Raw genomic sequence first — 15,211 nt, forward strand, 5'->3', positions numbered from 1 at the left:
CTTGGTGAAAGTATCTAATCTACTGACACAGAGCATGGATTGACTGCTTTATTGATGAGAGTATCTTATCTAGTGACATAGAGCATGGATTGACTGCTTTCTTGGTGAGAGTATCTAATCTACTGACACAGAGCATGGATTGACTGCTTTCTTGATGAGAGTATCTAATCTACTGACACAGAGCATGGATTGACTGATTTCTTGATGAGAGTATCTTATCTAGTGACATAGAGCATGGATTGACTGCTTTCTTGATGAGAGTATCTTATCTAGTGACATAGAGCATGGATTGACTGCTTTCTTGATGAGAGTATCTTATCTAGTGAAACTGAACCTGGATTGACCACTTTCTTCTTGAGAACATCTATTCTAGTGAGACTGAACATGGATTGACCTTTGTTGGTTAGTGCACGTACCTATTGACCTAGGATAGGAAATTCCTATTTTGTTGATTAGTTTATGTATCCAGAGGCTTAGGACAGGGAATTATTGTTTTATTGGTTAGAGCATGTATCTAGTGATCTAGGACAGGAAATTACTATTTTGGTTAGGGCATCTTTCTAGTGATCTAGAGATGTGGAATTACTGTTGTTGTTGTTTAGAGCATATGTTTTATAACATAGTATAGGGAATTACTGTTTTGCTGGTTACAGCATGTATCTTCTGATCTAGGATAGGTAATTACTGTTGTTTTGGTTATAGCATGTATCTACTGGCCTAGGATATATATATATATATATATATATATATACACACACACACACATTTGTGTGTGTATAGGGAAGTACTGTTTTGATAGAGCATGTATCTAGTGACCAAGTACAGAAGATTACTGTTTTGTTAACTAGTGCATGTATTTAGTGATTTAGTACATGGATTGACTGCCTTTTTTTGTTAGATCATGTATCTAATAAAAAATAATACAGGCCTCACCTACTGATGATTCCATCCTTTAGATGAAACTTGAAAATTTGAGCTGCTTTAATAAGAGAGAAATGAGAAAATATGTGTATGTACAAAGGTTATGTCATTAGAATTATTTATTGATTTAAGGAATTTTGTAATACTTATACAGACTGCATTGCAGACCAATTATTTCCCATATATTTAACCCTTATAAAGTTTCAATTTTAGAAAGATGACTTTTTTAATATATCTAGAGCAATCAAAGAGTGTTGGTCCTTACGTAAGATATATTTTTATAACATCTGTATTATCACATGTGAAAGATATACATCTAGACTGCAAGACAATAGTTGTACACAGAATGGTAGGATAGCGATATGCCTTGTGACACACAAGCTTCACCTTTGAGGGCCTTGCTGCTTTTCTCTTCCTTGGTGGCCATAAGGGATTACAGGAATCACAAAAATATCAGTCAATCAAATTATTCCAAATTTATAACAAAATAAAAGGATAAATTATGAAATCCACATCATTAATGAAATTGTGGAAACTTGCAACAAACATTAATCTGATGTTTATTTTATTACTTAAAAAAACTTAATATTGACAGTTTGACCTCCATGTATAACATTGCCTTCATGAATGTTTGTGTGATAATGTATATCCATTAGCCACATGCTCTACCCTGTTAGAGCAAGCACATTGACAACCAAATAGTAGACTGTTAACAACCTCAAAAATCAAGATCGCTGTGCATTTTGGCCCAAATTGGGAAAATTATTTGAAGCTGTATCAATTGGTTTTCCACTTATTCTGCTGTATCACTTATTATGACTGATTTCTTTGTACCAATGCAATTACACTTGTATATAATGATATATATAATGACTGGTAGATAATGAGATAGGACTTTAATCAAGTTTTGTTTAGAACATCTACTTAATTAGCAGGGACAAGCTTTGCTAATTTGGTTAATGAACTGTCTCAATAGCAAGGATAGGGATTGATAGATTAATTGGTTAAAACTCGTAGAAAACTAGTGCAGTTTTTTAAACCTAATTTATTAAAATTGACAAAGTTTGTCAGGTTGTTTTGTTAGAGCATCTTAGTTGGGACAAGAACTGACTACCGTGTTGACGAGAACACCTACATCCTCAGCAATAACAGTGTTTGATATAGATCAGTTGGTTGGAATATAAACCTAGTTAATCACTAAATAAACTGGCTGCCTTGTCAACTTGAGCATGTAAATTAACAGCATTGAGAAGGATTGGCTATTTGTTGGCTCAGCACTTGTTTGTAAAGACAAGGGTTTAATAGGTCAATTAATTATAGCAGGAATGAGGTCTGATATCTTGATTGTTAGATGACCGATTCTAGAAAGGATTGGTTTGAATAGTACAAGTTAGTAGCTTGTGTACTTAATGAGTTAATAAATTGAATCAAAATGTTTTTACTTTATGTGGATGAGATCAAAGGTCATGAATTTAGAATCCTACAAAAATAGAATTAGTCTGATGGTGAAAAATAATCAATGCAGAAATGTTTCTGGAAAAACAAACGTGGTGTTAGTTTAATGCCAGTGTAAAGTCTTTGCATATGAAGAATTAAGGCAAAACTAATAATATTGTTAATCTTGTAATCATTTTTTCTTAGTATAATTTGTTTTGAATTACATATACAATAATGTGTATTAGTATTATGGGTTCAAATAATTATTTCAGAGATTGTAGATTAATAAAGTTTTAACAAATTTGTTGGATTTTTATTAGCTTCAAATTATTTTGTATTAACAAATTTTGATTTCATAATTATATAAGTACATCTGAATACATTAAATCTAATCTGGAAGGTTGTGCACTTATATTTAGATTTAACTGGTTTGACTTCTAGGGACAGTGCATATCTTAAATAGTTTGAGTAATATCACAACTCATTAGTGATTTTTTATTTATTTTTTTCAAAATGTTAGCATCTCTTTCTTCTAGGTATTAATTATCAGTCAAAAATAAGACTGTTTTCAAATTCAAAAAAGTTTTGTTTTTTGTTCCTATTTTTTTCTCACAGTAAAATGTTTAGTTATCATTGGACATTTGCATTTAGTTTGGATGATAATTTAATATTTGGTTGGTTAATACTTTTGATTAAATGTTATTTCTATGGATTAAAATTCTCATTTTTATATTTTGGTAATTCATGTAGTTAAGATGAAGAGGTTTAGCTACCAACTTACCATGAGGATTAGATATTGCTTTTGCACAAATCTTATTTTGGTTTATTATAGTTCACAAATTAAGTTGACCTTTCTTTTCTTTGTACTGCAGAGCCTAGTAAAGAACAAACACCATCTAGACCTAAACGTCGTCTTCCCACTCCTCCTATTCAGAATTTTGTTCAAAGTGTCAATACTACGAGGTCAGGTTCTCCCTCAAGAATTACTCCGAAACCTATACCTAGTCCACGTCCTAAGCATAAAGGACAGTCCAGCCTTCAACAGTCCTGGCATGGTGAGCTCCCAAGTGGATTTTGTGTGCAAGAATCAAGTACTGGTGAACTTGTGGACAATCGACTGGCCACATCAACAAATGATCTTCAATTCAAACCTTCACCACCAGATAGGAGTGTAAAGAAAGGAAAGAAAATTTCTTCTAAGAGAACAGTGTCTCCTGGAAGGTCTAATGACATTATGACAAAATCAGTAGATGGAGCTCTACATAATCCTGCAGACAAAAGAAAAAGCCCTCGTGCCAAAACTGGAGGGATTCTTTGGAAGAAAATGCCATGGAATTTAACATCATCAGAACAAGATCTAGATCATAGCCGCTCAGAAACAGCCAGCATTGTGTCTGACATCTCCACAAGCACAGAACCAAGTTCTCAAAGTTCTGGAAGGGGTAAAACAGACTCGGGACCACAGATGAAACTTAATAGAGCATTTGCTTTGCGAAGAGCAAGACTAGGCTTAGATTCAGACACACCTTGTGGTGTTTCAAGTGCCAATAGCCGTCCACCCACTGGCACAACTGATGTCAAGAATAGAGCTACTCACCTTAATCCTTCACTACACAGACAAGATGGAGGTCGCTTTAGTCTTAGGCTTCCTCGTAGTTCTCCCCGACCAGGCTGTGCCAAACTTGCAGATTCTAAGAAGCCAGCATTGGGTCGAGTTAGTTCTCCAAAGGTGAGCTCAGTATAACGCAATATTTGTATATTCTTGTATAATATTTTAATACATGTTTAAGCATTATTTATTCTGGTATTACATGAGACTTTTATGTTAGGATTTTATTTGCTAATTTGAGACTGCCTGATCTGACCTTTGTTATACATTATGATTACTTTTTATTATTAACTCATAGCTTTAATTTTGTGTGATATACTTTTTCAACTGACTACTTATTGTAATATGATTTCTTTTTAGTATTACATCACAGTTGATGAGTCATTTTACTCCTTTTGTAAATTTGTTGTGATGTATATTATCCCCTTTAATATTTTGCATTGTCTAACAATTGCTATTAAGTATTATGTTATATTACATAAGCCTTCTCTATACTTTCACAAATTTTAATATTCCTATAACTATAGAAAGACTATTGTTTTAGATATTTTAAAGTATATTTCAAACAATTTTTTAATAGTTAGGTATTTATCGAAAATCATTACAGTTTTATTATTTAAATGCTGAACTTGTAATTGATAACAATTATTCTTAATGTTTACAAAACTAAACATTTGCTCTGTTGACATTAATAACATGAAGATAATAAACTAAATACAAAAGTAATTATTTTACAAGATAACCACTTCAATTTTTTAAAATAAAGATCTTAATTCAAAGTATATCTAGTAACTTGCATTATTTATTGACATAAACATTAAACCATTAAAAATTTGAACATCATCCAACAAGCTTTTAACAACCATAATCATGACTTGCAATAACTTTAAAACAAACAAACAAAAAATTTTATATGAAGTAAACAAGCTGTCTTTGAGAACACAAATTTGATTTTACTTGTTCTTGGATAATAGCATGATTATTCATCATCATCTTCTTGGTATTCCCATTTTCAACTACCTGGCTAGCTTTTCCTCAGTTGTCTAAGACTGCTTCTTACCATCCTCTATGAACATTGCAATCTCATCAGATGCACACCTTCCATGAACGTGGAATTGTTCCCAGAAGATCAAAATCCAACCACATCAAAGGTTGTTACACAAACCTAGGTTTCAGGTATAAGATCTGAATCTTGCATTAGTAGGACATTGCACAAGTGGACTTCATTATCAATATTAGTTAGTATTCTTACACTAAGTACTATTGATAATGAAGTCCCCATGTTGCATTTGTCACATTTGGACAGCACTTTGAACACAGCTATTGATTTTCTGCCACTGTTTTATTTGGATGTTTATATCATCTGCATTTATGTCCATAATCAGTGTTTTTTCTGACTTTTTTGTCCATGTATTCTAAATCACACATGCCAAAACATATTTGTGCTGTCTTTCATGAGTTGTGTTCCAGTACTTAACTACCATTTGTTTCCACAAAATGAGTACAGACATTCCATTTTGTGGAGTTAAACATTTTACATACACAACTCCATGATGTTTCATCTTGAACCTGATAAATGGCAAAATTAGATGGCCTTGTACCATATATTGGCCAGAATTTATGCTTTGTCACATAACCTATAATACAGTATGCTGGTGATTCATTTATTTGTTAATACATATGTGATTTTTGCTAATTTTGTTGCAATTCAACTGAAAGGGTGTTGAATATATTGTTCACTAAGTTTAAGAAATGACTGGTTTTGACTGTACACACCTGTGCAAAGCACCTGCATATTGATCATGAAATTATTGAATATTATTTTTAAGTTTATCTCCTTTAAACAAGTCACATAAGTATAGGAGTTTGTAATTTATTAAGACAAAATACATAAATTAATTTCAATCAAGAACATTATTAGCAAAAAATATTATTACTTAGTTTGACCTTACACAATTTTAAAAGGTCAGGTCAACAATATACCTATGTTAATTTCTGTGTATTTTCTTCAATTTATAGCCAGAAGTGGCTACTACTTCAGCTATTAAGATAAGGTATCAAGAGAAATATTTTAATGAATATCAAGTCAAGTTGAAACTGATTGGATATATAAAATGGAGCTTTTTGAAAAACATTTAAAAAAATTTTAATTCTAAAATGAAAGAAAGAATGTTAAATATTTTTTCAAACCAATGTACCACAGAAAATAGTTTAATACTTTCACAACATAAAAAATTATAAAGATTAAAGCAAATTACATGAATTTTTTAAAACTGAAACTATATAATCTTTGATGTATTTAGGTAATTCTAAGTTTCATTCAATTTGGTCAAGTATTTTCACTGTCAGTAAGAAAACGTCAGGGAATTTTAGTGATAACTTTTGGTCTGGAAAGGATCAAGATGCATCCCATGGATGCAGAGCCTTTTTGTTTTTTCCTGTACAATTGGTTTATTTTGCTTCTAGAATGAAAAATTTTCCATTAACATGACCATTGAGTAATGTTGTTATGGAGTGATTTTGGTAATTGTTGGTTTAAAATGCTTCATTTGTTATTGTCTTCACCTTGGGTGTATGATGCATATTGATAAAGATTTTGAAGGATATGACTGTGGATGACCTCAGTGATATTGTCATAGAATAGGCCCACAAGACCTCATTCCACATGACTAACAATTATTTTCCTCTACCTCTTCATTTCTAACTTTTCTGCCTGTCATTGGATTTCTGAACAGCTGGTGTATTTATAGTACAGAGAATTGACAAACATTTAACCTTAAAACATGTTTGTTCTACTGTGTATAGACTTTTTAACTCTTGAATCTAACTTCCACACCATCTTTGTTTATTTTATATTTTGATAGTTTGAAGTAGCTCTAGGTACAGCTAGGTCAAAATGTGCATGTCATAACCTTTTTTATGTTGAAAACTTGTTAAACAAATTTATTATCAGTTAGTTAACACTGGATATGGGTGGAGTGGTCAAAATGTGCATGCCTTGGATTTGTTTTTTACAGAATTACATTAAAAAGTTAAATTAAACTTCTTTATTAGCAGTTTATGTCATTAAACTTGATATTAAAATATAGTTTATTATTCAAATTTTTATATCTGAGTTTTAATTTCCTAATTTCTAAAGGAACTATTTAAATAAATTCGCATTCTTCAATTCCTTGTGTCAAGTGACCCTTTGCTCTCTGAATTCTCCTTTTTAGGTTTTCTTTCTTCCCTTATACGGGCTTCAGAGTGACCACCAATTATAATCACAAACTACAGATATTGAAAGACCAGAATATAAAATAAGAACCTCCCATCTGTATTTTCTGAGGTATCAATGAATTTATCACACCCACCACAGAAGCTCCTCCTAACTCTTCATGCTTGTAAATCGTTTAGTTGCTCTTGCCTACTTGTCAGTAGTACATGACTCTGATGATATTCATTTTTATTTTCACAATGAAAGCTGCTATTTCACAAGTAGGTCTTTATGTATGGGTAGGCTGAAGTCAGTGCTCTGAAGAGTAATGAAAGTTTTTTAACCTATTTATTGCTTGGTTAGAAAGTCAAATACATTACAGTAATTTTGGAGCTTTCTGTTTTGAATACCTGATGTAGTTTTTCTGTTCTAATATGTATATTTTAAAGCTACATGAATTACTTTTTGGACAACAAACATAGTTAGAAAAAAAGGCTTACAAAAGCAGGTACTCGTTATGCAAACTGGTATAGGACTAAGGTAAGTGTTAAATGTGTTGTTTTACGTATATGTTTTATGTATATTTTTCATTTATTGTTATATATATTTAACAAAAGTAACTCAAATGTAACAATTCAAAAATTATTAGGTTATACAAGAAATTTAAATGAAAAATTTTTACTACAGATTATTCTACTACAGGTAGATAAAATACAAAGTTTTTTCAGAAAAAAACTTTTGATAATCATTTAGGAGGCTCTAGAGGATATGTAAATGAAATATGAAGACTGTAAGGTGAAAAGTATCTTTATTCTTAACATAAAAATCACTTTCGCTTGAATTGGCTCAGTAAAGGCTTCATATGTTCACAGACAGATCATAAGTAAAAATACTTTTATAAAGTCTGATTTTCTGTGTGCAGCAGACTTGTAATGTTTACTGCAGATTTACCAAACTGTATGAAGATACACTTTGTATATGGCCAGCACAAGGTCAGTCAGAATGACTGAGCCCATGCACAGATATTTAGTAAATTTAACTTTAAAATTATGTTTATAATTATCCAAGTTTTGATTTCTTAATCTCAAAACAAAATTTTTAAGTAATTTCTCAATCTACACCTCTCTGAGCCATATGACATGATGTTGTTATGACTTCTCACTTTTAGGCTTTTCTTTTCCATTATTAGGGCTTCAGATTGTTCAACCAGTTAGAAACAGATGCTATAGATATTTAGAAACCAGAATATAAAATTTGTGCTCTTCTTGATTTACTGAGATATCGCTGTATTTGTTCCACCCATGTCTGATAGTTTTCTATGAGAGCTTGATGTGTTTGGACTAAAGACATTGCTTTGAGCAGTAATGGAACTTTTTAGTCTATTTATAGGTTAGTTAGAAAGCCAAAATAAACAGTAGTAGTTTTAAAACATTATATTCTAGTGTCTTATCTACTTTTTATGTTCTAAAATGCATATTTGAAAGTTACATGAGTTATTTTTGAACAGCCAACATAGCAAAAACAAATTGGCTTGATAAACTACACACCCATGTACAAAAGGCCTTAAGACTAAAGTAAGTGCTAAATTCCTTAGTTTTTATGTATTTTTTTAACCAAGTAACTAAACATGTATAACACACTTGTAATGTGGAATAAAAGTTTGCCAATTTTTTCATTAAAGTTAATATTAGGATAGAGAAAATTAAGAAATAAAATATAAAGTTTTATCAGAAAAAATTTATATTCATTTAGGGTGATCTATTGGCTATTCAAAGGAAATATGAAACTGTAAGATGAAAAGAAGGATTTTTATTCTTAACATGAAATCACCTTTCATTATGACTCATTAAAGGCTTTATAAATTCACAGACAAATCTTTAGTAAAAATACTTTATTAAAATTTATATTTTTGTGTACATGTATAAAAAACTTGTGATGTGTACTAAAAGCTTTCCAATTTTTGTGAAGAGACACTTAGTAAATTCAAAGTTATAGTTTATATAGTTTCATGATTACATAGTGGTTACAGGGTCAGTCAAAATGCCAAGCCTAAAGAGAAAGTTAAGTAAGAAATGGGTATTACTGTTAAGAAAAAAAAAAACAACTGATAAAGGAGAGCATAACATATTAGCTAGATAATACATTTTTAGTTTTTTTTATAAGTATTTATACTGTGTAAGTGCACATGTCTACTTTTTTTCTGTTACATTATTTATAAGTGTCATGGTTCTCTCTTTCTTTCTGCTGCACCAAGTCCCAGCAAAAATCAAAGAAAAAACAGGTAGGTTATGATATGTGTGTTTATGCCTTTGCTTTATTTTCCTCTTTATATCTAATAACCTAACATAATTTGCAGATTTAAGTTTTGTTAGTTGTACATTGTATGGTTTGCTATTAGTACTCAAACTAGTCTGCTTGTAGATTAGGGAAAAACAACAAATGCATGAAATGTGGAGCTAACAGGTTGTTTTGAAACATTTGGGGATGTAGAGAAGGGTTTTTTTGGGGGTAAAATGGTTTGCATAGAGCTTCAAAAAAACATTATAATTCAGCTCTAGAATTTTGTTTAAAAGCCACAGAAAAATTATATAAACTTTAAAATTTGTTTTCATTGTCTAATTTTTTCTGTATTTTACCCTCTATAATACATGTCATAAAACATTTCATGTCCAAATAGGCTACCATATTGACTGACACAGCCTTTATTCTGCTGCTGACATTTCACTGTCTACTGAAAGAACTCACCAAGAGAATATAGTAAAAGTTAATAACATTACAATAAAACTTTCATTATTGCTAGAATATCTAAAGGAATTATTTTGAAAATACTTTCTATTATGGGCTGTATTAAATACTTACATAGAAGTGCTCATGTGAATGAACATTACTTTGTTTTTTGCTTAACGCTGTGATATATTCAAAGAACTCAGGCCACCAAGTGTACTGGAATAAATCAAGCATCGATTCTTTCTCAGCTCATTGCTGATCCATAGCTTTCAGATTGACCACCCCTGATGCAAGCCATATAGTCTGCTTATTCCACTGATTCTTCATGGCAAAACACTAGAAATAACCATAATGTTTCCTTCTCCTCCTTTTGAGACAGTAGCAAAGTGCCATTTTCAAGATTCATGCTACAAGGATAATAAATTTAAAGAGAGGTTGACACAAGGTGAAAATTGTGAAATGAGCATAGTAAGTTTGGACCAATTAAACAAGATTCATATTCTATGTTTGTGATGACTTTTTTGTCTAACTTATATCTCAGATGCTACTTATGCTGCCAAAAATAATACACTAAAATAGTCTTGTAGGCTAATATTAATCTTGAACTTGTGACTTGATTTTTGTGAATCTTGTATATGTTAAGCTAGAGTTCTAATGTTATTCTTGTGTCTCATACAGTCTTTTCATATTTGTTGTTGCCTTTATTATAAAAACAGGTTATTAACCAAGTGACTTACACCCATTGAATGTAGCATGTTCTTGTTAGTTTTTCATATTAAATAAGTAACACTGTGTTCCTTCTGCTCAATCTGTGAAGCATATTTTTAGATCTGCTGTGTTAAAAAGTGAGCCAATATGACTCTTGTATGATGATATTAAAAATATAAATAGCATTGCGTCCTAGTATATATAATGGTTTTTTTATTATAACATTAACTTGGTGAATAAACTATAGTGAAAATATTTTAATACATAATACTAATGTGCATGATTTAATGTTGAACATGAAGCTGACATGTTCTTGTATATCTGAGCAGAAATCTATGTTTCTAAATAAAAATGTAATTTTTTTAGCCTATTCAGAAAAATTAAGTTTCAGTTGATAATGATCTAGTTTACATTGTAATAATTAAATGTGTAACTCTATATTAATAATCTGTATTTGTTTACTGCCATGTGTGATGTTATGATGTTTAAATGTGGTTACAGAATGATAAATATATTTTAGTAATTTTACAAATACATTTGTTGGACTTTAATGGAAGAAACTGAAAGAGAAACATATCGTTATATTGAAATGTTCAGTATTTTACAACTCGTAGAACTTTTTTTTTATCAAGAAATAATTTAGTAAGAAAAAATAATTTGCTTTAGCCTTCAGATTATAAAGGTCACAAGCGAAATGACAGTGATCCTGGAAAACCTAGAATCTCAGCCAGAAAAACTAGCTTTACAGTCACAGTGTCTGATACTGAAGCCCGATCAGGTACACCAAACTCACAGAATTCATCCTTCGATGGGGATAATCTTCAGTTCTTCCACAGATCGGCATCATTTAGTGGGGCAGATGATTTGTTAGCAGAACACCGTCCTTTCAGAGGCATTCCTATCAGTTTGTCACATCGAGACTTTACAGGAAGATCACATTTAAGAAGCCAGTCATTCCGTAACAGCCAACTAGCAAAAACTAAGCAAGGGAATTACAGCAAGAAAGAAGAGGTAAGCATTGATGGCAGTACTGTATATGTATCCTTCAATTAATATTAATTTAAGGGTCAGCTGTTGTGTTTATCTTCATGTACATACAAATAAGAACTTATCATTTAAGTTTTTTGTTGTTGTTCTTAAATCTCCAGGTGTATAAATGTAAAACCTGAGTTTTTCATTTAGTTTTTTATTATTATCATCAAATTTATAAGGCTTAGACTCTACAACATAAACCTTTAGTTTGTAGATTTGGAAGAATGTAAATAGTTTCTTTTTAGTTGTACGGGATCTTGGACATCTGATAGGTTACATTGTTTGCTCTCTGACACTTGATTTCTATCTTTCTACCTAATTTGCCATCTTCACTGAAAGGGCTTCTACGATACTTGAACTCCTTACTTTGCTTCTGTTGAGTCTGTCCAATCTGTAAGTGCACTTGATGTTCTATCAGCACATTTGTCACTCTTATACAAAGCTTTTATGTCGTCCAGTTAGTTTCCCTTTACATAGTCTTCCAGTATTGTCTGTGGTGCAACTCTGTTGACTTGATCAAACTTTTTTTTATCAGTAAAACACTAAATTCAGTTTTTATTGTGTTCTATTGTCTTTTCTTTCAGTGTCATAGTGGGGATCTGGATATTTTGTTATGAACATTTAGTTACTGGACATTTCATTACCACAATGTTGTTACTAGGACAACTTGTGACAGGTGCATTCTTGTTGCATCATTTTTGTGACATGGCAGTTTTTGTTATGAATACTGATCTTGTGGCGTGTAGTTTTTTAAGTAAATTGATATTCATTTGGTGACCATTCAAAAATTATGTAATGCTATGAGGATGAGAAAGTGTCTAGGTCTGTATTACGATGCATTACACGGGGGTAGGGGTGTCATGTACAGTGTTACATAAAACATAAATTACAGTGAAAATGATTTAGGTCTATAAAAACATTCATTGTACTTTATCATACTTTGATTTGAATTCAAAACACCTTTAATAACTTGAATGTTTGCAAACTTAATAAATGTATCATTTTTGCATGATAACTTGTTTACTCAGATTTAACATATACTGAGTACTTGGCCACCAAAAAGAAATACTTGTAATGTCTTTTGGAAAGAAAACATGTTACTTCTTAATAAATCTAGTAACAAAATTTGCTATTCACAAAAAATGCTTGGGATGAAACCTTTCGTAATGATGTGACTGACAGTAACTTGGATGCTGTAACGGAATGTTTTTTGTAACAAAATGTCCATATCACAAGCTGTCCAAAACTAGTCGTGTGAATATGGCATCAGTGCAACTTTTGCATTTGCAAAATCCCATCTGTGCATTATTCAACTGTTTTTGAACACTCTTTTTTTTATAGGTTTTTTCAAGCATCTTTCACACATAGCTTAGTGGAGAGATCCATCTATACTTATTACAGTCTATTTTACTTCTTTTTTTTCCATATGGGTATAATGATTGCTGTTTGTCAGCCTTCTGCTACTTTTGTTATCATACCATGCAATGTTAAAAATGTTTGTGAGCCATAATATGCCAACTTCTTCGCATGCTTTTATAGCTTTTGTACTTAATCCATCAATACCTCCTGGTTTGTTTCAATGACTTGATTTTATTGCTTATTTAACTTCTTATGATATTAGGCTCTTCATGCTCTACATAACTTGGAATAAGCTGCTTTATTTCTTGAAAGGTTTTTTGCTGTGAAGACTTAAAAATTGTTTGAAGTAATCTTTCCATCTTGCTCTAATCACCAAACTTCTTCCATGACATTTTTTTGCTTCTTTTTCTCTTTTATGGCTTCTTTTACCTTTTTTGTTCCCCCATATTATCTTTTTTTTTCTTTATACCTTCCTCCTGTTTTCCTTGTCCTACAACATTGTTATTATTGATGTAAAGTCTTCTCTGAATCTTTATCAATCGATATCAGTGCTGCATGTCCCTTCAGAAATTTTCTTAAATTTCTTCTTCATCTGTTTTTCAATCTATTCCTTACTTCCTCTTCATTAAGGTTTCTGAAGTTGACAATCTCTACTGGTGATGTAATTTTCTTTTCCTGCATCCTCCTGTCTTCTAGTCCTGTACTACAGGTGTGTGATTGGTATCTGTGTGTATGTTTGAAATAACTTTTGTGTCAGTGATGCTTTTTCTCATGGTCAGTCTAACGAAGATGTTGTCTAGTTGTGATACTGTTGTACAAAGTAACTATTGGACTCTGCCAATGTTGGAAAGATGTGTTTATAATAATAATAAAAAAAGCCATTATCGTGTGCACAGCTCCAGGAACAGTATTCCATTATAGTTCCATTCAGCTTCACTGTCTACAAAGGGTCCTACATGTTTCTCCCATGATGAATTTGTTATAAATTTCCAACTAAAATCTCCCTTGCCAATTACTTCATCTTTCTCCTTAATTTCATTTAACATGTCTGCCAGACTGTCAAATAATTCTTTTTTCCTTTTACATTACATGGTTTATATAACTGTTTATACATCCTCAGTTCATTTTTTATTCTTATATTGAGCTCCTGATATATATTCTTCTTCTACAACATACTTTACTATGACCAGATATAACAGGAGACCTACTTCATGTTTTACTCTGTTCTCTTGGTCAACTGCTGTCCACATAAGAATGTAATATCCATGTGTCCTCTTAATACCTGATATCTTTTTTGTCCACAAATGTTCCAAGTTGCCATTCTAATCCTTGTATGAATTGATCATCCTTTAATATTTCCATTCCATATTCCATTTAAGTCAATCTGTTTACATCCATTTGTTTTCCTTTGAACATTCAGAAATCCACTGCTGGTTTGCTGGGCCTGTTGCAGCTTCATCACAGTCACATTAGCCAGGATGTTTTGGGGTGACCCAGGCCAATTTTCAATGTTACCATAGTGGTCTTGTGGGATATTCCTCACCATAATTCACCAATATCCAATAATCTGCTACTTTGTCCTGTTTCCAACTCCCATGATGATGGATAAGGGATTTGACTTTGGGAGATATTAGGTTGTCAAGAAATTAATGTTGCTTTTTAAGGTGAAAAAACCCGAACAACTTATATATCAAACAAAACATATATTAAATGCAGTAGTGTCCATTCTTATCGATGATGCTTTTCCATCTTACAGTCAGGTTGTTAATGCCCTAATTAAAGAAATCACCTGGCTATGAAGCAAAAAACATGTCAGTGTCCTCTTTAACAACTTCCACATTTGCATACATTTTCCCATTGAGATAGTGTTGCAGCAAACAAAAAAGATGGCAATCTGATGGTGCCATATCTGGAGAATATGGTGGGTGGGGGGAGAACTTCCCAACCCAACTCCATAATCTTGTGTTGCTTCACACGTGCCACATATGGACGTGCATTCTCGTGCAGAAGAACAACACCTTTCCAATTGACGAGTGAAGGGCATTTCTGATGAAGGGCTTGATTTAAACATTCCAGTTGCTGACTACAGATCTCTGCATTGCCAGTTCTCTGTGGATTGAGGAGTTTGAAATGAATTACTTCATTTATGTCTCACCAAATGCAAAGCATCACTTTCTACAGATGGAGTCTAGGTTTTGGGGTTGGAAGTGATTTTTGTCTAG

General features: G+C 31.8%; 1 protein-coding gene across 4 annotated transcripts in view; it reads left to right on the forward strand.

Annotated features, from left to right (window-relative positions):
* LOC106469720 (centrosomal protein of 170 kDa-like) overlaps positions 1-15,211 on the forward strand; it is a 68,493-nt gene that overhangs the window by 37,343 nt on the left and 15,939 nt on the right. For 3 of the 4 annotated variants that reach the window (XM_022398286.1, XM_022398283.1, XM_022398284.1), the window contains 3 exons: positions 3,231-4,087; positions 9,418-9,444; positions 11,265-11,609. In XM_022398286.1, the coding sequence (XP_022253994.1) occupies positions 3,231-4,087; positions 9,418-9,444; positions 11,265-11,609 (1,229 nt within the window). The remainder of the gene's footprint in view (positions 1-3,230; positions 4,088-9,417; positions 9,445-11,264; positions 11,610-15,211) is intronic. The other variant, XM_022398285.1, reaches the window with a different exon arrangement.

Source organism: Limulus polyphemus, unplaced genomic scaffold, assembly GCF_000517525.1.
Source record: "Limulus polyphemus unplaced genomic scaffold, Limulus_polyphemus-2.1.2 Scaffold3630, whole genome shotgun sequence".
Taxonomy (NCBI): domain Eukaryota; kingdom Metazoa; phylum Arthropoda; class Merostomata; order Xiphosura; family Limulidae; genus Limulus; species Limulus polyphemus.